The following is a 24,822-nucleotide window of genomic DNA, read 5'->3' as shown; positions in this document are numbered from 1 at the left end:
ATAGAACCTAAGAATTTTAAAGAATCCACTACCAATACGGTAACATCAGATCAGCAATAATCAAATACACTGACAGAATTTCTTCTAAAATCAATAACCATCTCAACTGTCTTTGATGGATTTAGTTCTAAATTATTCGATCTGTGCCAACCGGTACACCTCTCTCCTATAAGCAGACTCGTCTCCATTTTAATTAGACCGATGACTATAGTGTCATCTGCAAATTTCAGGAGTTTGACTGATGGATCCCCAGAGGTGCAGTAATTTTGTATAAAAGGAAAAAAAGCAGAGGAGAAAACACAGACTTGGGGAGCCCAGTACTAATCTTCTGTACACTTGAGGTAAACTCCCCCACTTCTACATACTGCTTCCTGTCCACCAAAAAAATCAACAATCCCAACGACCGGTGGATGCCAGAACCCCCAATTTGATTATTTTAGAAAACAAAAATTTGGGAATGATTGTGTTGAATACAGAACAGGTCCCTCACATAAGTACCTGGCAGACCAAGGTGCTGCAGAGTATAGTGCAACCCCATATTGACCGCATCCTCCACCGATCTGTTTGCCCTATAGGCAAACTGCAGGGGGTCCAAAAGGGTACCTGCCAACCTCTTCAGATGGTTCAACACCATTCAAATGCTTTCATGACTACAGACATCAGAGCAATTGGTCTGTAGTCATTTAGGCCTGTAATAGAAGACTTCTTCGGGCCCGGCACAAGTTTTGAACGTTTAAGGCTGGAAGGAACCATACACTTCGCCAGGGATCTGTTAAAGATAACTGTAAAGACAGGGGCCAGTTGTTCAGCATAGGTTTTCAAGACACATGGTGACACACCGTCCGGACCAGGTGCCTTCCTGGGCCTCAACCCTTTTGAACAACCCAGCAACCTCATCCCGACTAACCTGTAACACTGGTAAAATACTCCTGGGTCCAGGTATAACAGTTTGAGGGGGTTCTTTCGCATTAAAGGAGTAGTCAGAACCAGTACGAAGAACAGGATCTACTTTTCCAAACCTACAATAAGACACTCAAATCATTGCCCAATTTCCGACTCATGACAGATTGAACAGGTGCCGGCTTATTAGTCATAGCCTGCATACCCCTCCATACTGACACAATCATTAGTCGTGAATTTCCTAGTAAGCTTATCTGAGAAACCTTTTGCAGCTCTGATCTATCTAGTTAACATATTCCTTGCCTGCTTATACTAAACCTTGTCTACACCACTATATGCCTCCTCCTTGGCATAACGAAGCTGCCTAAGCCTCACACTAAATTATGGATTGTTGTTAAAGGAGCAGAATATCTTTGTTGACACACACAATTCCTCACAAAAGCTAACATACGTCAGTTAAATTGATTTAATGGGAAGTGCAAATACAAAAATTATCCCTTTTAGCATGGATTGCCACAAAGCAGCAACTAGGCAGAAGTTGCTGTGGAGATAGCCAAATTAAAGGTGGTCTTAGATATAAGAACCTTTAATCCAAAGGGTTGAAAGGATGCTGTAAGAATTTCAATCCCAAATGGAGATCCCTTGGAGCTATTGGAGAGAAGGGGGTTTATGGAGGTTGCTCATGAGGGCTCACTGTAAAAACTTCTACATTTTTGGTACAAGTGCAAGATTTCATTAAAAGACAACACAGAGCCGAAACCTCAACCTTTAAACAGCCAAGTCCCAAACCGTAAAGACCTCTTCTAGGAACTTCTGTAGATGGGCTAACTGAAAAGTGGAGATAGGAAACACTTTCCTTTCACAGCTAAAGATGTAAGTCTTCCATAACCTGTGTTGTGTTGGCTGATGCTAGCCTTAAGTATGGTTTGAACCATGCTGTCAGAGAAACTTATCTGTAAGAATAATGGTTCAAAAACCAGTTTAAGCCAGCCAATGAAATCCATGATGACAAGAGGGCCACTGATGTAAAAGGTCTTGACGGCAAACGCCACAACCTGGTATTGCAGGACATGCTGGCATGTGTGGTTCCACAGTGCTACAGGTTGCCTATTCCTGCCCGAAACGGGAAAATAATGTGACAAAAGGGAATTTATTTATTTAGACTTCATTTTATGCAGCTGTATATTGATAGCTCTAACTAAGGACTGGAGGAAAGCTAAAGGATTTTTATGTAGCTTGCAATTGATGCTTTTCTGACCACCTGCCCTTATTTCCTTTTGTGAGAATGAACAGTTTTTTGTTGTTGTTTTTTTAGAGCAGAGGTTCCCAAAATCAATCCTCAAGACACCCTAACAGTTTTGAAGAATATCTATATGCTTGACCACAAGGGATTTAATTAGTACCTCAAATTTGATTTAACCACCTGTGCTCAGCCATGGATATCTCTAAAACCTGAACTGTTGGGGTGCCTTGAGGACTGTGTTTGGGAACCTCTGGTTTAGAGTACAGTGTTTTAAATCTTTTATAAGGGCTTACAGTACCTGAAGGTATTAGTGCTCACTCAGCTGTAGCTACAGCTTGGGCAGGGAATGACTGCATTAGTAGACAAGCTCTGAAAAGAATGGTCATCTGTCCATACTTTTGCTAAACATCATAGGTGTAATGTACAGCTTCAGCAGATGTAAAGTTTGGGAGAAGTCCTTAGTGCTGTTGTATATATTGATGTATGAATGGTGGCCATTGTCATAATTATTTAGTCCCAAAAGATGAATGAGTGATCCTGTTGAGGTTTTTGCCTATCAGACACTGAAGAAGCAAATGGTGCACCTTTGGAAACAGATAAACTGAGTGGTCAGCTTATGGTGTGATTTGTTCCATTTTTAGTTCAATCTGGAACTCCCTCTAGTGGAACAGTGCAAATTGCATGATCTAGATTACCCATATGCACATTTTTTGTTTAGGATTTTGGTACTTACCAAAAAAATCCCTTTCTCTGATTCCATAGGGGACACTGAAGTATAAAAGGGTGATGACTGGAGCCTGGCCCTTTAAATTTCTTCTGAAGTGTATTGGCTCCTCCCCTCTATACCCCACCTAAACTCAGTTAAGATTAACCAAGTCTGAGTGAAGATGGATATCAGAGGAGAGACAAGGAGAAGAAGGAACCAACTAAGAAGGTTCAAGACGGAGAACAGCTAACAAAATCAATATCATTCCGACATGCAGCAGACGATCAAGATGCAGCTGAAAAATACTCCAAGAACATTGGACACCCTCCCAGTGCTGTTCCTGTGTCCCCCTATGGAATCTGAGAAAAGGATTTATCGGTAAGTCCCAAACTCCTTTTTTCCTCCTTCATCCACTAGAGATACCACATCCAACAGTGCTAAGGAAGAAGCGTCAATTAGTCACTGAAGCCTGGTGAAAGGCTGGAAGGACAATACCACGTTCGGGGGAAAGGAAGGTCTAGTGCAGTGTTTTTCAACCACTGTACACTTGTGTGCCATGAGCTGTTGTCAAGTGTGCCGCGCAGGGCAGCGCAGTGCACTTGTAGTGTAGTGTTTTATTCCCATGGAGGCCAATGTGTGTGTATTTTCATTGGTCACACACGCCATAGCACTGGATAATGTGCCTTCAGAATTTTCAAATCTTGTGTAGTGTGCCTCAAGTTGAAAATCACTGGTCTAGTGCATAACACCACCCTATCCTCATGAAAAATGAGAAGCGGAGATTTACAAGAGCCACTAACTCAGATTACTCTTCTGGCCGAGGCAATGGGCAAAAGAAAAACAACCTTCAAAGTTAAGTATTGCAATTCTACAGATTCCAATTGCTCAAAAGGACCTTTTGACATGCCTCCAAAACCAAATTCAAGTCCCAAGGAAGAACTGGTGGGATATAAGAAAGCTGTATACGAAGAACCCCCTGCAAGAAGGTTTGAACTTCAGGAATGGAGGCCAATTTCCTTTGAAACAGGATCGACACAGCTGAAATTTGTCCCTTAAGGGAGGACAATCTAAGACCCTTAACCAATCTATCTTGCAAAAAAGACAAAAGATGACACTTGGAACCTTTCAGGTTTAAACTTGTGTTGTTCACACCAAGAAAAATAAATCTTCTATTTCCAATAAATCTAGGAAGTGACTGGTTTGTGAGCCTGTATCATGGTTCTCACAAGTTTCTTAAAGAACCATGCCGTCAAAGCCAAGCGAGGTAAATTTGCGATGACAGCATGAACCCTGAAGTAACAAATCTGGACATTAAACGAACGTCTGCCAACATGTTCTGAAGAACTGTATACCAATGATGGCACAGCCAGTCTGGAGCCACCAGAATGACCGGCTGTGCCACTGATCAAATCCGCTGAATTACCGTTGATAACATTACCAGAGGAAGAAAGATGTATCCCAGCCGGAATACCCAAGGTGCTGTCATGGCATCCACCAGAGATACCCAAGGATCCCGGGACAGATATCTGTACCATGGAAGTTTCCGGTTGAGACAGGAAGTCCTTAGATCTGTGCCTGGAGACCCCCATCTGGAAACTATTTTTGCAAACACCTGGTAATTTCCATTCCCCTGGATGCACACTGTGGCGACTTAAGAAGTCCGGCTCCCAGTTGTCCACCCCTGGAATGTAAACTGACAAAATAGCTGGAATCCAACTTTCTGCCCAATGAAGGATGTGAGAAACCTCCCACATTGCTTGCCAGTTGCTGTGTTCTGTAATACCCTATAGCTGCAGATACGTAAGCAGTAAAATGCCCGGCCGCGTGCCGGGAAGAAGTAAATACAGCAAACAAAGTTTTACATGCAAAATGTATCCAGCTTACCTTTTTGCCAGTGGCCCCCTCAGATGTGTGTCTAGTATAGAGCGAGTCCCTGGGACAGTGTAGTTTAGTTACTCTCTATTCTACCTAACTCCCACTCTACTAGTGCTTGTCGCCAGGAACTAAGCACCCAAACCAAACAGAATAAATAAATTAAATCTAACTAAAAAGCTAGGACCTAGCTATTGCCTTATTCCAAGGCACTAAAAACAAGACTGAGGTTCTACTGGCTTGGGAGCCAGTCTTAGTGCCTGACTCCACAGCTCACTATATGTAACCCAGAGGTATTGGCATCCCCCAGATGAAACACAAATTCCGGAAACCTAGTGCCTCAGGTCCACAGCTGCAACAGCCACGTCAGTAATTAAGATGCAGTAGGGCATGGAATATGAACAAAAACTGGTGAAAATCCAGCCAACGTGGTAACAGTCACAGGTCCCTTACAAGAACTATCGAAAATCCAAGTACCACCTCAGGGAGGCCAATCTAGGGCTACTAGGGACTGACAGAGAAGCGGTAGATAGGTCACAGCTCATGCCACCAGACATCTGGGAGAGGACACTGACGAATTGGAATACACCAACTAGGACCACATGCACCAATAAAAGAATCAACGACTCTTGTCCCCAGAGAGAACCAAGAAGGCTAATCAGGTCATGTAGAAATATGATATGCCCCCAAGGGTGACCTCTATAGAACGCAGAGCAGACCAGATAGCAGTAAAGAAGGATTCCTTAATTCTCCTTCCTATCTGGAGACATCAAACAAGAGGGCAACCAAAACTTGGGAAGAAAACAGGAGGTATTCAGTAATTCACTAAGTGAGAAACTGAATGACGCAGAATGTAATAAAACAAGGTATAGCGACCTAGGAGAGGTGAAACAGACATAAAAGTGAAACCAACGGCAGCAACCTAGAAGCAACACTGCCAGCTCACTTCGCTGAGAAGACAGAACTACTGTCTTGCCACATGGTTGAATAGATTGAAAATGGGATCAAGGTGCCTAAAGTTAACTACAGAAAGATTGACAAACACCACTTGTCCTCCCAGGGTGGAGTACGAACACTTCCAGAAGATGATGTGGCTAAGCAAGGATACAATTATTTGAGACTGGAACTGCTAGCATGGCTGACACAGCCTCCATGCATCCCAACAGTGAGCCTTTCACTGGTAATGATGGCAGAATTATCCAAAACACAGAGTGTATATCAGACAAAGCGTATTGCTCCAGGAAGGAGGGACTACTGCTGAAGTAGGACCTTGGACACATGTGTACACTTCACTATTCGGCATGGGGGATAGAAACTAGTGGCATAATCAGCCAATAAAACCTAAAGTAGTAATATCTGTACACCAGATCAGGGTAACTTAACGATGTATAAGGAATTTAGGAAAACTCTTAGGGTGTAGAGCCAATTAGCGAGAAAGAGGTACCCTATAGGGACAGATATCTGCTAGTACAGCTGTTAATATGCTATGTTAGGTGTGAGCTGCTGCACAGTGAGCTTGTTACTCTTGACACAGATCCCTTTACAGGGGTGTCTGCCTTGGAATGTAGAGCAACCTGGACCCTTTGTGGATTGTTACTGACCCCTATTCAATGTTTAGGACCCCGGCATCCTCCTGTATAAGCACCAATACGATCCAGAGGTGCCTACGTTCTACATCTTGGTCTTGGTGCATGTTCTATGGCAGCAGCTCCAGTCTCCATGTGAAAACACTAGCAGAGTTGTTAATGGAGACATGTATGGTCCTACTAAGAGACTGCAGTCTATAACTCACAGAATCACAACAGTGCAAAGATTAGAAAATCCTCAAGTACTCCCAAGGAAGGAGAACGCTTAGGCTAAAGTGACTGTGGCGTACCGTGGTATTCTACAACGAAAGATAAGCCATGGCATGTAATACACTACTTAACCTCTAGGTGGCGTGTGCTCCACTGATAAAATTTGTACTGCGGTGGGATGTTGAGAGAAATTCTTTCAGTTCAGTAGAGTTCTTTAAAATAACTGAACTTCAGTTGCTTTGTCATTATGTAATGCTTAGTGTGAGTCTTCTAGTCAATGTAAGCTACTGTACGGCTGCTTTTTTGGACTCGGTACAGTAATATGCATCTACTGTAGGGTCACTTTTAGGGACAGGGACTTTGCAGCACAGTAATAAAGAGTCCACATAGATCTATCCTCCGTGCGCTACAAGTTGCTCCACACACAGTGCAGGAGTGCTGTGTGACTCGGTAGTGCTGAATGTCTTGTATGCGTCTTTTTACCTTAAAATGCATCTTATTAGCACGATCAGCTTCTGATTAAAATTATATGCAGCATTCCTATGTTCTGTGAGCCAACATGGGTGCATCTGCAAACAAATCACTATGTTAAAGTGTTACATTCGCTGTTGTTTTGCATGCAGATACACCTGCACTGGCTCACAGAACATAGGCATGCTGCATATAATTTTAATCAGCAGAAGCTGCTTGTGCTATCAATTTGCTGTATGATGCAGATGCATTTGAAGGTTAAAAGTTGCATAAAAGATGTTCGCACTACCATGGCACACCGTGACTAGATGGCCTGTTTAACGTGCAAGGAGGCTGGATGTATGAGGACCCATCTGTATATGTATTTGTATAAATAACAGAATTCACACACACCACCAAGTGATTTATTTTTAATCTAGTAGTGAAGATTTATAAACTAAAGAAGAAAAAAAAATCCTCCCCTTCCATGATTCGAACCCCCGACCCTCAACGTGCAGATCTTAACCACTAGCCCACACACTCTAGCCATGTTGAGAGCTGCACCTGTTGTGTATGCGATGTGAAGTGTGCAAATTAAAGCAGGCAATGTGTACAATGTCAATAGCGGGCTCAGCATGCGGCAGCATTGAATAGAAGCAAATGATGGTGGGGGTGGTGGTGAGCCATACAATGAGCTCAGTGGAGTTGAATAGTAATTGTGTGATGGTGAGGAGAGGTGGTAAAGGAACTTGGGTGGCCAAACACAGAGAGGAAGGGAGAAGGGAAGTGCAAAGTAGTGTATTTTAAAAGTATTGAACCTGACATGATCTCTCTTTATGAATAACTTGCCCCCTGTTATGTATACAATACAATATCTACTGTATAGCAGAAATGCCAAGTGGTAGGATGTCGAGAGAAATGTTTTGAGTCGAAGGTCACAGGAGTGCTGTGTGACTCTGTAGCGCCGATCATCTTTTATGCATCTTTTTACCCTAAAATGTGTCTTATTAGCATAAGCAGCTACTGCTGATTAAAATGATATACAGCATGCCTATGTTCTGTGAGCCAGTACAGGTGTAACTGCGAGCAAATCACTGTTAGTGTTACAGTCGCTGTTAGTGTAACGTAACGTTTCACGCGCAGATACTCCCGCACTGGCTCACAGAACATAGGCATGCTGCATATCATTATAATCAGCAGAATCTGCTTGTGCTATCAATTCGACTCGCTGTATAATTCAGACGCATTTGAAGGTAAAACGTTGCATAAAAGGCGCTCACGCTGAGTCATGCCATGGCATGGCGCGACTAGATGGCCCGTTTAACGTGCAAGGAGGCTGGATGTATAAGGACCCATCTGTATTTGTATAAACAACAGAATTCACACACACCACCAAGTGATTTATTTTTAATCTAGTAGTGAAGATTTTAAAAGAAGAAAAAAGAACTCCCCTTCCATGATTCGAACCCCGGACCCTCAAGGTGCAAACCTTAACGGCTAGCCCACACACACTAGCCCTGTTGTGTATGTGACGTGAAGTGTGCAAATTAAAGCAGGAAATGTGTACAATGTCAATAGCGGGCTCAGCATGTGGCGGCATTGAAGAGAAGCGAATGATGGTGGGGGTGGTGGTGAGCCATACAATGAGCTCACTGAAGTTGAATAATAATGTGTGATGGTGGGGAGAGGTGGTGAAGGAACTTGGGTGGCCAAATACAGAAAGGAAGGGAGAAGGGAAGTGCAAAGTAGTGTATTTTAAAAGTGTTGAACCTGACATGATCTCTCTTTATGAAAAACTTGCCCAGTTATGTGTACAATACAATGTCTACTGTATGGCAGAAATGCCAAGTGGTGGGAGAGAAATGTTTTGAGTCTAAAGTCACAGGAGTGCTGTGTGACTTGGTAGTGCCGAGCGTCTTTTATGCGTCTCATTAAAACAAGCAGCTTCTGCTGATTAAGATGATATACAGCATGCCTATGTTCTGTGAGCCAGTACGGTTGTATCTGCAAGCAAATCACGTTAAAGCGTTAGTCGCTGTTAGTGTAACGTAGCATTTCGCGTGCAGATACACCCGCACTGGCTAACAGAACATAGGCATGCTGTATATCATTTTAATCAGCAGAAGCTGCTTGTGCTATCAATTCGATTCGCTGTGGATTCAGACGCATTTGAAGGTAAAAAGTTGCATAAAAGACGCTTGCGCTACCGAGTCATGACTTCTAAGTACATGTAAAAAAATTCATCATGTCTCAGTGAAAGCTGTGCCTGTACAAGACTCACACACATATTGTACTGTTATTATTTAACACTTTATTACACATTCTTCTATAGCCCTGATTCCATGACCAAAATGCTATACTATAGTGTACCGAATCACAGCTTCTGTCAGTCAATCATTGGGCGGTGATACAGAAAATGCATTGGAAATCTGACGTATGTGCTGTGTAGTTTAGGATATTACTTTATTCCAGTGCTACGCTACGGTCCGTTAAGAAACATTCTGTGTGTCGCGACTCAAGGCTACTGTGTGGCGCGAGATGCATGGCGCTACATGGCTGTATGGAGCAACAAACTAGCTGGGCACATCTGTATACAGATATATACATATACCAAACAGAACATTCTCCACTAACCAATCTATGTGCAAAGAAAGCTAGAGAGGCCAATCTTTACAGTACAAAACAAAATTGCATACCTATCAGCCAGAGGCGTGAACACACGGCATATATCTGAGCGTACTTGCCAGTAGGGAGAGAGAGGCTAAGCAGCGATAGTTTACAGCAATAAACCTAGACCCGGTAAGCCCTGTTGATCATGGGTTTCCGGAGAAACACATACAAGCACAAGGAGAATATTCCACTACATATAATTAAGTTTGAATGAGAACAGCCCCTGTTGTAAGGCAGAAATGCTAACCATTACAACATTTCATGCTGTACATAACTAATTGTGGCCTGGAACACACATCTGCATATACACACAGATATACATACATATATATGTATCCACAGCCATACAATATATAAATATATATTCTGCTTCAAGTTATGCCTAGAGCATCTGTAGATATAGTATTGATATGAATTCTGAACATAGTAAGTGAACAGCAGTAGGTTGTCTAAACGCCCCAAGCAGAGAAAGGTTGCTCTCCAAGGCTCCTGTGGAGGCAGTGAAGTGGAGATTCCAACTCAGCCCCCAGGGAAGTGTGTTGAGCTCAGCCATGGAATGGTTCTGACATTTCAGTTGGTAGAAAGGAGTGGCCACTGGCCATCCACTGCACACAACTGGAACAGGTAAAAAGAGAAACCTTACCACTGTTCCCCTTCCAAGCGAGTACTCCCAAAAATGATCAGCATGACTGAATATCTCAGTCGGCAGAGGGGCGAGACTTTGGGCTTATACTGTACTGTGACATCTAGTGTCCAAGCACCAGTTGAGCCACTAAGAATTACTTATAATATTTACAGTGTCTTTGATCTGTAAAACGATACACTTTAATGACCATATATTTACCAGTACGTAGTCCAGGAGTGTATGTGGACATGCCACACATGCATATATTAAACATATCACAGCTCAAATAAAAGCATTAAGCACATATTGTGGACGGCCATTAGTTTGAAAAAAATGAAAATAAATTAATAAATCTGAAAAAAATAGCAATATTTGACAGATGGAAATTACTACCATTCTTAGATTTTTTTTTTTACTAAAGACTCTTCAACACGGAGGAACATTGGGGCAAAATACCATATACCTGCTTATATTCAAGAGCAGGGCAATAGAACACTCATCGAGAAAGCCAACAACCCTAAGATTTACGTGCAAGTCTGGTGGTAAAAGGGATGATAAAAGGCAGAAGCCAGATGGGGGAGATGCCCTGACAGAAGAGAAGGCAGGTGCAGCATTGTCTAAGGGCTTGGAAAGTGAAATGAATCCTGGAAGAAAGACAGACCCAGTGCAATGGCTGCAGCATTACTAAGTGATTAGCTTATTCACAATAGAATGAAAAGAGGAGCATGTCTTAACACTTACCATAAAAGAGGCAACAGATGACACTTAAATACATGTTAATAGTCCAGTTGTCATAAGTAAGGACATGGTGAGTGTGAGACATTATTTGTGTAAGGGGGACAGACTACATTTTAAGAGCCCTTAAAAAGATTTTCCATTAAAAAATGTTTTAAAATATAATTATATATATATATATATTATATATTTATACACACACATCAATATTTTACCACCAATGTAGTCACTCAGTAGTTGTATTTAGCCAATGGAACAACTGTGTTGACAGATTACAGAACAGAGAGCTGTCAGTATAACTGGATGAGAAATTCACACTCCCAGCCCTATAGATATGCACTATAGCCAATTACACATAAGCCGTTACCAATCTTATTATACAATATGCTCCCCACTGCAGGACGGGCAGATAAATAGCAGCAGTTGTCTAAAAATGAACAAACCATTTAAATGTGAATAGTGAAAGACCAGGAAGAATTAAATGAAACGTACACAAGAATATGGACTGCATGGTCTTCTCCTTGAACATAAGGGCAGGTGGTCAGAACAGACACTGATTACTACCAGTTTGTTATGTTTAAAGTTATACCATTTATGTAGTTGGTGCTGATGGGTTTCTTAGTTTTAGCACATTTAGCTCAATTTGTAGAAATGATGCAGCATTACATATGGCTCTTTATTTGGGGTTTTATTACTACAACGCTGCTGGCTTTGTGTTTGTTTTTTTTGTAGTTTCTTGTCTGAAATGAAACATTCACAAGTTATAAAAAACCTCAACACCAGTCACACACAATAATATATGTAGTTTGCAGATCCAAATATTTATTGTTTTAAAATTCAAAGGGTCTTCTAATACATACAGACATGAATACAGCTTGTAAATGATACAATCAATACAAAACTCAATATACATTATAATACTAATGTGTGAAAGAAACAATAAAATGTAAAGCAATATTCCAGTTACTTTTTTTGTAGAGGAAAAATTAAGCAAGCTGTAGTGTTGTATAAAGTGCCAGCAATAAACATATTTGTTACATACATTTAAACATGTGCTCTGACCTAGTTACTATAGTAGTATCACCTTCTTATTCAACTGTCAAATCCAGAAAAAGTTATTAAATCAACTTTGTGAATGGGGACACTCCTAGTGCTGGTCACTTTATTCTGAGAGGGGCAGCCACTAAAATCGCAGTTAAAGATGTTTGGGTAATATGTAAATGCTTTACATACATATTTTCACTTCCACGATTCAACAAGAAAAACAATAGCTAAATAAAGTGGCTATCAGAAATAGAACGTATGTCACTGACTGTACATTTTGTGTTGGTGTGAAGAAGTGTTGAGGCATCTCGTTCTGATTTGTTTGCCTACTGCATCCATGTTAAGATTTTGCACAGTATTGAACAGTGCTGAAGTATAAAGATGTACGGTTTTATGGTTCATGGAAGCTTGCAACTGTTTTAATACCATCTAATTACAATACATTTACCACTCAAGGTATACAATACCTTACAATCACCATAAGTTGAATAAGAATTACTTCTACCATGGACACCTAGGGATAAATTTACTAAAGATGGAAGTTCTATTTAAGAAGTGATGTTGCCCATAGCAACCAATCAGATTCCAGGTATTATCTCCTAGATTGTGACATTGATAAGTAGAATCTGATTGGTTGCTATGGGCAACATCACTTCTTAAATAGAACTCCCGTCTTAGTAAATTTACCCCCTAGACTGAGACGGGAACAGGTCTGCGTGGGGGTATGCATTCATGATGTAGAAATTCAGATTGTCACATGGACATATGTGGATATTGGGAATGTCAACAGTCAGAATATCAAGAGTATTTTAGGGCTAAAAATACTATGCCGACATTTAGAACTTAACGGCAGTCCGAATGTTGACATTTTGTACCACGCCCCTGGATGGGTGCTATGTGTGAGAGAATTGCAAGGCCTTGAGGGTGTACATGATTTGTTAAACTGTAGTTTTATCAGCAGTTTCATCTTCTCAAGGGCATGTTAGGGTGAAGTGTTATGACAGATCATAACCCATCAGTCTCTGAAGACCCCCCCCCCCTTCTTCAACTCGCTATAATACGGACGTCAGCCTATAAGGAAGCCGGATTTTACATCAAATGTTTCTCTTTACAATGCCAGCAATAATACATAAATAAATAAAGAGGACCTTTGCGGCTTCTAAAATAATCCAGCAGGGACGGATAGGACTATATGGACTCTGAAATATTAAATTACTCTCCCTCGCTCTACAATGACAGTGAATGTTAAACTTCCAAGCAGCAAATTCGTTTTCAATGCAATGCCACAGCTGATATGTACATGGGTGCATTCAGCAGGAGCCTAAAGGTAACATTACTATAGTTTATGTGAATATGCCAGCGAGGAGTTTAATCCGTTATATTGAGTAATTGTATTGCTGCATTTATAATTTAAACTTATTATTTGTATACGCACTACATATCACAGCCAGGTATAGGCACCATCTGTCTACACCTGGTGGTATAAACATCCATTAATACTTCTGGTAACATGCAAACACTTTCTCTTACACATCGGTCTACTAAACTCCAAAAAAGACAGCCTTCATCACATCAGGGGTCCATAACACGTTCCTTCCACCAGTCTGTAACAGTTTATTATTACCCCTATATGTTTAGCACATTCCCCTGTATATTTACTAAATAAATGTTAGCAAAATACATTGATACTTTGAATTAGATGTATCAGTGTGGAGGTCATAAAGCTGCAGACAGGGCTTGTATAGAATGATTAGTGCCATCCTATTTAAGGGACCTATTATCTTTGGAATCACTACACATTAATGGTACATCTCTCTGCTGTATATTATATTTGGTTACTATTTTTCCACCTATCGTCCTACTTGTGTTTTCCTCATCTCCTATTACATTTTGGTTTAAGTTTCCCATGTGTAATGTCGCTGGTACTTGGTCACTGCGGCTCTGTGCTCCAACAATAGGCCCAGCTTTTCTCGCTGTAAGCGTTGTACTGTCCATTAACCGCGGCATGGCGTAATAGCTTGTGGGGGTTACACAGCCAATGAAATTAATATTTGTGTTGACATAAGAAAAAAAAATTTCAACATCTATTTGTATAGCAATTGAGAAAAAGTCTATAAGCAGCTAAGAATAAGACAGATGATATATTGTAGGTTTTGTGTAATTCAAGAATTCATATCTTAGAGTAACGACTGTTCCACCATTTTCCAGAAAGCGACGTATGCTTATTGCATTACACAACGGAAGACATGTCTAGGAGACATGTAATAAATCAATAAACATGTAGTAACTCATCTCACAAGTATGATTATTAGAAGAGCTCCGACATTCAACTATGTGTATCTGTTCCCTTCCCCCAGCAACTGAGATACAGATCACCAAAACTGTACATTACAGTAGGCAGAACAGAGGTTTGTGTTTAAGCCCTTAATATAGGTTTATACATTTAGCAGGCTTCAAATTGATATTTCCAACAGAACAGTACCAAATAACAATAGACAAAAACTATATACATGTTCTCTGTTCATCTATTTAATTCCATATATAAGGGACTGCCCTCCTCTAATAGTGTTGGATTTTTGTTATTGCTTATGTAAGATAGCCCTACTCGTATATCCAGCCCCCAGAAGGCTCAGCTACAGGTCTGGCCCGTTCACCTGTACTGTTAGTTTACCACTGTGGAGACATACCTATTTCAGGTATATCATTTGTATAGCCCCCAAAGAGGGATTTCAGGCCCCAGATGCAACATGTGCAGCCTTTGAGGGTGTGATCACATGAAGACTAGGTGGCGACTGTGAGGACTAATCTGCTATTTGCCAGCACAGTCTTCTGTGTCCGTATGCAGCCTGCTGGTGGGCCAATTAGTTTGTGGGGGCCCCAGGCCAGCATCTCCATGTTCAACACCTACAGGCCACCCACTGTAAGCACCAATGATCACTTGGTACCAGTCTCTACTATAGATTTCCACCATGCCCATCATCCCTAAGCTCTCATATATACTCCTTGCACTTAAGTGTTTTATTTAGCAAGGGTTTCATTATTCTTGGTTTTTTTTTTTAACCTTTCACAGCTAATACTATTGGTCAACTGAAATATTGTGGTTGTTACATGGAGGCAATGATAGCATATGGCATTAGGGAAGACACATGGACACAAGGCAGGATATGGCATTAGGGAAGACACATGGACACAAGGCAGGATATGGCATTAGGGAAGACACATGGACACAAGGCAGGATATGGCATTAGGGAAGACACATGGACGCAATGCAGGATATGGCATTAGGAAAGACACAGACATAATGAAAATAAGAGATCTGATATTTGGCATTAGGAAAGACATCTAGATTAGACCTTTATACTAAAACAAGACTATGAACAACCTCAGCAAGTGATGTGTTAAATTATAGAAAACAACAAAGTAAGCTGAACACTTCAGGATTCATGCATTGTTATTTAGAACAAATACTGTTGTATTTTCTAATGTATGTAGCTATGTAACCCAATACATATGATCTGTGTAACAGGACTGGCAGTAACATATCACTTAATGTCCAGTGCTGGATTGTGAAAAACACAGTTATAGTCAGTTCTTCAGTGCTCAATCTACGGAGCTCTAGAGCTTCATTTCATGTAATGAATGTACTGCCACTAATAATATGGCTATTTTATATGTTTAAAGAAACTATACTCCTCAAATGTGCTTTCAGGAGTCATGACTGCTTAAATACTACTTCCTGAGTTTTCACAATGCATATTATATAGGCTTCAAGAAATGATTAATGTGAGAAAGACAATATGCAACTGTTAGGGGGGAGTTCAATTTCAGGTATGTCCGTGAAGTGCCGTCAGAATGGTGGAAATGCAAGCACTACTGGAACACTAACATTACAAATGTTTCCTTGCTTCCCATTAAGACATATAGGAAAATAAGCAGGGTTGGGCTACTGTAATTCTAGGGGATGCCTATATCCGATCACCATGTTTGTACATTACTGGGAACTGAAATTCCCTCAATCTACTTGGTTTTCTTCACCATCCTCCGAGATCCAGTCTCAATGACTTCGACAGAGCCTAATATCGCCTGTACTTTGCCAGAGTTAAATTATTAAATACAGTTCTTAAAACTTTACATAATAAAGTGCCTTATTTTTAAATGGCAAGAAAGTTCTGTCCAAACAAAGTATCTGTACGGCAGTCCACACCCCTCCTAATGCACCAATAGCAACAACAACAGTATGCTTCATCACTAATAAAGTACCTAGAAAAGCAACATTTGTAAATATATCACTAGTTAACCTAGCCCATAATTATTAAATGCTAAATAATTCTGTATAGCAATAATTAGTGTTGTTGATTGTGAACAGTTCACAAATTCCCTTAGGCGCACAATACAAGGGGGCATTTAGTCTGAAATTACAGTAACTACTAGCAGCCTCATTACATGTGACTGATTCTCTCCTATAACAGTTCTGTACATGAATTTGTGGATTCAATAAGACTCTTCATTTTCCCTGTTGATTTCAGCATGTGGGGTCCAAACTGAAATAGAAAACCAATATGTCTTAATAAATATTATATTCCATATAAAAAATTTAACATGTTCTATAACGCAACAATAAACAAAATAACCTTCTCCAAAAAACAATTATGTAAGAAGGGACAAGTGAAACTTTCTCCCTTATGCCACAAAGTAGAAAGATAGATGTGAGAGATGCCAGAGAAAAAAAAAAAAAAAAGACTGCACCCTTGGATGAAACGCGTCAGTGGACCACCGGAACTGTAACTGGGAACATTGGGACTTCTGGACCTGCCACAAATGTATTTTTTCGTAGCGGCACAAGGATAAAATGGAATAACATCTCTTACCAGAATCTGGTGTATTACAGATAAGTTTGTTTATTTCATTATTAAAAACCATTGTACCACAGTATCATGCTATGCTGTGTATTTTATTTGGAGGTAACCTGTGGATGAGCCCCATTCCTGCGCTATGAGGAAGTTATTACGGATTCTAACTGTATTCGAGACTGCGAGTATCCTAGAATGAATTTCAGATAAGACATCAATATATTTCATTTTGGTACGAGGCATGGTGCTACTGCACTGTATTATTTATATTGCATAAGGCAAGGTGATTTAAAAAAGATATTTCACTATTGGCCCACTTCTGTGGTAGCTTCAGACACCAATATGTATTTACAAATGAAGACATTCTAAGGCATTATTTTTCATAACACAAATAGTACATGATGAATTGTCCTCCATCACCTTTTGCGCCACACCTTTTTCCTGTCTGCATTTGACACAATACTGATGGGCATGTAGTAGCAAGTTAGGAAGAGAGCTGGAAGACTGATGGAAGTAGTGGGTATTGAGAGCCTATTTGAAGGATTGTAGAGAGGTGGAGAGTGTGATGGGAAGAGGGAGAGCGTTCCAAAGGTGGGGAGCAGCACAGGCAAAATCTTGGGAGGCGGGAATGGGAGGAAGTAATCAGCTGGCATGAGCGGCGGCGTGCATTTGTTGAATGAAGGAAGGACAGGAGAGTGAAGGGAGATGAGGTCAGAGATGTAAATGGGAGAGGAATGGCTGAGGGCTTTGGAAGCGAGTGCGATAACCTTGAATTGGGTTCTGAAAGGGAAGGAGAGCCAGTGGAGGGCTTGTAGGAGAGGGGAGGCAGATGAAGAGCATTTAGAGAGGAAGATGAGCCCAGTAGCAGCACTGAGGACAGACTGGAGAGGAGAGAGATGGGAGTTGGAGATGACCATTGAGTGTATTAGGGTTTTAGTAGCATCCTGGGTGAGAATAGGTCTCATCTTGGAAATATTTTTGAGATGGAAATGACAGGACTGCGAGAGATTCTGGATATGTGGTTTGAAGGAGAGGGAGAAGTCCAGGCGAACTCCAAGATAACACACTTTGGGGCTAGAGGAGGTAGTTGTGCCATCAATTGATAAAGAAATAGTGGGAAGTGAGGTTATGTGGGAGGGTGGGAAGATATCAGCTCAGTCTTAGACGTAATAAGAAAACGCTGGGACATCCAGGAAGAGATAGCAGGGACACAATTGGAGATACGAGTGAGGAGAGGTCAGGGGAGGAAAGGTAGATCTGAGTATCATCAGCATAGAGAGGTCAAAAGAGCTGATGAGTTCACCTAAAGAAGACATATAGAGGGAGAACAGGAGAGGTCCAAGAACAGAAACTTGTGTAAAACCTACTATTATTGTAAGTGGGGGGGGGGGGGAAGTAATGAGAGGAGACAGAAGGAACTGTCAGAGAGGTAGAAGGACAGCCAGGAGAGGGCAATATCACGTAGACCAAGGGAGTGAAATATTTGCAGGAGGAGAGGGTGGTCCACAGTGTCAAAAGCAGCAGAGAGGTCAAGGAGAATGAGCAGAGAGTAGTGGCCGTTGGATTTGGCAGGAAGGAGGTCATTGCTGACTTTCGTGAGGGCAGTTTCAGTGGAGTGAAGAGAACAGAAGCCAGACTGCCATGGGTTGAGGAGGGAGTGGGAGGAACGAAAGGCGGTAAGGTGGTTGTAAACAATACGCTCAAGGAGTTTGGGGTAAAAGAGAGGAGAGAGATGGGTCAGTAGTTGGAGAGAGTGTTAGGATCAAGGATAGGTTTTTTTTAAGAATGGGGGAAGAGAAGGGCATGTTTGAATGCAGAAGGGACAGTGCCAGATTAGAGGGAGAGATTGAGAAGGTGGGCAAGATGGGAACAGGCACAAGGAGAGAGATAGCAGAGGAGGCGTGAAGGTATAGGGTCAAGGGGGGAGGTGGAAGGGGGGCAGAACTGGATGAGGGCCATGACTTCCTCTCCAGATACAGGGGAGAATGATGTCAGAGTCAGTAACATGTCATAGTTTATCCTACTCACTGCCAAATAACAGAACGGAATTCTGTAGCATGTTTTCATCTCCAGAATACAGGGCTGATTAGGTTATCAACCAGCTTCAAAAAAGAAAAGGACATGAATAAAATTTCCAAGAGAAAAAAAAAGTGTTTTCAATATAATGTACACAACAGTAAGCCCAAAATAATTGGTGATAGTGATTGCCTAGTCAATTCCTCATTCCAGGATGGCAGCCAATCTTGTATGAACCAACACAAAGCCGCCTTCTAGTGCAATAACGTATGAAATCACCAGAGTGCAAGAGCTTCAAATAAAGTGGCCTTGTACCAATATAAAAAAATGATAGCTTATCTGAAATCTCAGAATGACTCCTTACACGATCCTCCATAAAACAATTATTCTTTATTAATGCTCATGAGAATATACACATAAAACATACATATGGGCAGATTAAATTCGGAGCAATTCAATTAGGTGCCACAACCCCGTGTGTTAAGCAGGAGCTGCAAGGAAAATTCTCATGAAATGCACCCTTTGTGGTTTACCACGAGGGGTAACCAACAGCTTCTGGACCTTAACGCGGAACCTATGGGTTAATGAGCGTTACTTGCGGGTCCACCGCGCAGGAAAAATGCAGACCTGAATAGCTCCGGGTGTTAAACCCGAAGCTTTACCCGTGCAGTAAATACCACTGGTAATTGAATATATTTATAGAATTACACTCAGGCTCTACACATACCAAGGGGGTTTCTGTAACCTTCATGTGTTCTACTTTAGGAAGACTTTTCTCTGATTCCCCATGGCTGTCACTGCGATATCTGTAAGCAAACTTCTTTTTTAGAGCCTCTGCGATGAGAGTTGCTGGGTCTGCTGAGTCTCTTGGTTTTGGCTCATCGGGTGTTCTGTAAGCAGAGGAACAAATGCAACATTGTTCATTTCAAAACTCTTTGCTTGCACCCAGAAAACATCACCAGAAGTACAGAATTGTATGCAACTGCTACACGTGCACATTCAGATTCACATTGTAGGCCCGATTCAGAGGTGCATGCAGACCACACACAATGCTGATGTTCACATGGCTACGTAATTCTATACTACTGCGCAATATATTTTTGAAAAACCCATGGCGCATACGTTATCCTGAGTATACACACAAAGACGCTATTGCATGTGTGAGAGAAGGTATCAGAAACCGAGAGGTAAAGCGATGGGCGTTCCTGGGCGGCGACTAGGAGGTGGCCTGAAGTAAGTGCAAAAAAAAGCCTGCTGTGGGGGCGTTTTAAGGGAGTGTCGTGGGTGTGTTGGTGAAAATGGCTCAATCACCACACACAGAGCCACAGAGGCCATGTAAAGACTGAGAAACTGCACCTGCCGTAGGGCAAGAGCAAATGTCGATGGTGCATGCGGTGGTGGGTTGTCCAGAACCACCGACAGAGTTACACTGTGCTTGCACATTCCGGCACATGTTAGTACACAAAGGGAAAGCCGAAACTAGCATTTACATATTATCGACAAACACGCAGCCTCCACCGCCTGCTCCTCTGAATCAGGCCCTCTTATCTTACTTTGCCATGTATCAGTACAAATTCTCATGTATCTATATAACCCATCATATTAATTATATACATATAAATATAGAAATTTTCCATTGTTATACTATTTTGCCAGTATTTGATATCCTATTACTGCAGAGAAAGTGATAATCATGGAATGCTTTGTTCATAAAATGTTCTCACAAGAGAACGTTTTCTTTACACTCTTATTTGCAGACAACTAAAGACCCCAACTAACAGAACTGGTCCTGTAATGGGATCCTGCCATCCATGACAATGCCACTGGTGGATCCTGACGTTCTACGGAAGACGGAATATTCCATTAGACAACCTCAGCCTGAGCGTTAACAGCTCCCCATTACACTGAATCATTTCCAGGGTGTGTCTGCAGCACCGTGGTTACGCTTGTACAGTCAGTCACCAAAATTAGGTTTCTCCACTATTTTCTGTATTTAGTCTCATAATTAACCTGTATGTAAATCCTCACAATTAATGTGTAAAAAACCAACACACGCGAAAAAAAAAAAAAAAGGAAAACACGCTGACAGACAGTGCAACATCTAACCACCAAGTATCTATAGCTCCTCAGTGAAACCTTCAGTTTGTTTGTTAGTTTAATCTTATTCACTTTTCTGCAATGTAACATTTCATGTAGTTGTTTCCAGTCCCCTGAAAATGATGGAGGGGAGGTTACCGATAAGAGATCAGCCCTTCTATACGCTTCACATGTTGTCTCCAGTCATGTCATTAGCGTGAGCAGTACACATGTAACCACGTCCTATATAATACCTTATAGAATATCGCTTGGTCACTGAATTCAGCTGCAGGAATAAAGTGACAACAGGCACAGAGCACGGCACAGAGCACGGCACAGAGCACGGCACAGAGCACGGCACAGAGCACGGCACAGAACAGACTGAAGTGCTCAGAGGAAGAGATTTTATTTGGAAGTGAGAATGACTTAAATTGAATTCAAGTTGCTTTATATACAAGAGCTATAAATATTAACAAACAAATGTTTCCATACTGTGACATAACTTAATATATTAGACATTTTACATAAATTTGCTGTGCAGATTAGTGCAAGCTATTGCTCTCTATTATCAGCCTTTTCAGAGTGATCTGTGTCATCCTCCTAAAAAGTTTTGATAAGCACCCAAGACAATTGCATATATTTGCTAATGTTATTATGAATTCTTATATAATGTAACTTGGATTTTAGGTTAAGTGATCCTTGGGCTCTTTTCTGTCTGATAAAATGATAGCGTTCACATTGCTTGGCTTATAGTGTATAACACAATAAATACAATGCCCCATACATTTTACAGTTCATTACTAGTGCAGATAACCGTCTCTTCACTATTCAGCTGGCCAGGATGTGGGATAGCAGGGAGTACAGGGCTTAGATCATTACTAGTGCAGATAACGGTCTCTCCACTATGCAGCTGGCCAGGATGTGGGATAGCAGGGGAGAGTACAGGACTTAGATCATTACTAGTGCAGATAACCGTCTCTCCACTATGCAGCTGGCCAGGATGTGGGATAGCAGGGGTGAGTACAGGGCTTAGATCATTACTAGTGCAGATAACTGTCTCGCCACTATTCAGCTGGCCAGGATGTGGGATAGCAGGGGAGAGTACAGGACTTAGATCATTACTAGTGCAGATAACCATCTCTCCACTATGCAGCTGGCCAGGATGTGGGATAGCAGGGGAGAGTACAGGACTTCGATCATTACTAGTGCAGATAACAGTCTCTCCACTATGCAGCTGGCCAGGATGTGGGATAGCAGGGGAGAGTACAGGACTTAGATCATTACTAGTGCAGATAACCGTCTCTCCACTATGCAGCTGGCCAGGATGTGGGATAGCACGGGAGAGTACATGACTTAGATCATTACTAGTGCAGATAACAGTCTCTCCACTATGCAGCTGGCCAGGATGTGGGATAGCAGGGGAGAGTACAGGACTTCCTGCTCTTCTCTGCCTGATGCAGCTCTGTCACATGGTTATGTGCTATATGTGACAGCACACTACTGTACTATAATGCGCTTATACATATATAGCATACAAAACAAGAGATATGGTAAGAACTTACCTTTGTTATCTCTGTTTCTACGAAGTCCATAGGGTCCACAGGGTTGACCTTGGGGTTATAGCTGGAACAGGATCCATGGGCACCACACAGTTAAGCTTTTAGCTCCCAGGATGCACTTGGGTCCTCCTCTATACCCCGCCCCCGAGCCACAGGCACCTCAGTTGGTAAGCAGCCTAGGCCGGAGGAGAATATGGAACAGAGAGAAGGAAGACTGGAACACACAAGAAACCATACTCACAGCAATAGGAGACGGAAAACCGGTGACCAGCCACACAGCCCATTTGAAGCCAGGTGCGTCAGGGCGGGCGCCCTGTGGACCCTATGGACTTCGTAGAAACAGAGATAACAAAGGTAAGTTCTTACCATATCTCTTGTTTTCTACTTCAGAGTCCATAGGGGGTCCACAGGGTTGACCTTGGGGATGTCCCAAAGCAGTACAACTAAGGGCGGGGACGCTCCTGTGCTGAAAGGAGTACCCGGTGCCCAAAGGATGCATCCTGAGAGGCAAAGGTGTCAAACGCATAGAACCTCAAAAACGTTTGAATTGAAGACCAAGTGGCCGCCCTACACAGCTGAACAGCAGAAGCGCCACGTCTAGCAGCCCAAGAGGGACCCACAGAACGAGTGGAATGAGCCTTAACAGAGGCTGGCACAGGTAAGCCCTCCTGTGCATAAGCCTCACAAATAACGGAACGAAGCCAACGGGCTAACGTTTGTTTGTTGGCAGGCCAACCCCTCTTGTGAAAACCAAAGAGGATAAACAAGGAATCAGACTTCCTAACCGAAGCCGTCTGGTCTACATAAATTCTAAGCGCCCGGACCACATCTAAGGAAGTCTCACCAGCTGAAAGATCAGGGGACTGAAAAGCTGGCACAACAAGTTCCTGATTAATATGGAACTTCGAGACCACTTTGGGCAAAAACTCAGGACGAGTGCGGAGCACCGCTCTGTCCTGGTGAAAAATCAGGAAAGGAGGGCGACAGGAAAGCGCCCCCAATTCAGACACCCTCCTGGCCGAAGCAATTGCCAGGAGAAAAACCGTCTTAAATGTCAGCCACTTGAGCTCCACCGCCTCAAGAGGCTCAAACGGAGGACCCTGCAGGACCCGTAGCACCACCGCCAAGTCCCAAGGAGCCACAGGAGGCACAAAGGGAGGCTGGATCCTGAGAACACCTTGGAAAAAGGTGTGAACGTCTGGTAGTATTGCAATCCGCCGTTGAAACCACACGGACAAGGCGGACACATGAACCTTCAGAGATGCAAGGCGTAAGCCGAGATCCAATCCTGACTGAAGAAATTCCAAGACCCTAGAAACTCGGAACACCTGAGGATCATAAAGTCTGGACTCACACCACTGAAAGTAAGTGTGCCACACTCTGTGATAAATCCGTGCTGAAGCAGGCTTGCGTGCCCTGAGCATCGTACCAATAACCGAACTGGAGAAGCCCCGAGACCTCAAGACGGCTGTCTCAAGAGCCACGCCGTCAAAGACAGCCGACCCAGATCCGGGTAAAGGCAGGGCCCCTGAGACAACAGGTCCCGACGTTGAGGAAGAAGGTACGGAGCGACGATGGAGAGGCTCCTGAGATCAGAGTACCAAGGACGTCTGGGCCACGCCGGAGCTACCAGCACGAGCATGCCGCCGTCCTGCTTGAATTTCCGCAGAACCCGAGGAAGCAGGTATATCGGAGGAAACAGATACGCCAGGTGAAACGTCCATGTCACCGACAGCGCGTCCACCAGACTTGCACCTGCGTCTCTTGTCCTTGACCCGTAAACGGGCAACTTGTGATTGTGACGGGAGGCCATCAAGTCCAGCTCCGGCAGTCCCCACCTATCCACGAGTAGCTGAAACACCTCTGGGTGAAGCGACCATTCCCCGGGATGCACGTCGTGACGGCTGAGGAAGTCCGCCTCCCAATTGAGGACTCCGGGGATGAAGACCGCCGAGATCGCTGGAATGTGACCCTCCGCCCAAGACAGGATACGAGACACCTCCGACATCGCTGCCTGACTGCGAGTTCCGCCTTGGTGATTGATATACGCCACCGTGGTGGCGTTGTCGGACTGCACCTGTACCGCCCTTCCGTGAAGAGCGGGGCCGGACGACTGCAGGGCCTTGTATACTGCCCGCAGTTCCAGGATGTTGATGGGGAGAAGTGCTTCTTCCGCTGACCAACGACCCTGAAGCGACAAAGAGCCGGTCACTGCCCCCCAACCCCGGAGACTGGCATCCGTCGTGAGCAGGACCCAGTCCGGGATCCAAAATGGGCGCC

At 42.7% G+C, this 24,822-nt stretch overlaps 1 protein-coding gene across 3 annotated transcripts in view; it reads right to left on the bottom strand.

Annotated features, from left to right (window-relative positions):
- Positions 1–11,810: 11,810 nt before the first annotated feature.
- MTFR1 (mitochondrial fission regulator 1) overlaps positions 11,811–24,822 on the bottom strand; it is a 75,206-nt gene continuing 62,194 nt past the window's right edge. For all 3 annotated transcript variants that reach the window (XM_088469332.1, XM_088469333.1, XM_088469334.1), the window contains 2 exons: positions 19,635–19,797; positions 11,811–16,582 (listed from right to left, as the gene is read on the bottom strand). In XM_088469332.1, the coding sequence (XP_088325458.1) occupies positions 16,502–16,582; positions 19,635–19,797 (244 nt within the window). In that variant the 3' untranslated portion in view covers positions 11,811–16,501. The remainder of the gene's footprint in view (positions 16,583–19,634; positions 19,798–24,822) is intronic.

Source organism: Taudactylus pleione, unplaced genomic scaffold (assembly GCF_031769625.1).
Source record: "Taudactylus pleione unplaced genomic scaffold, aTauple2 ptg000090l, whole genome shotgun sequence".
In the NCBI taxonomy this organism is placed as follows: Eukaryota; Metazoa; Chordata; class Amphibia; order Anura; family Myobatrachidae; genus Taudactylus; species Taudactylus pleione.
Note: the sequence above shows the minus strand (reverse complement) of the source record. Positions and strands in the feature narration are given on the sequence as shown.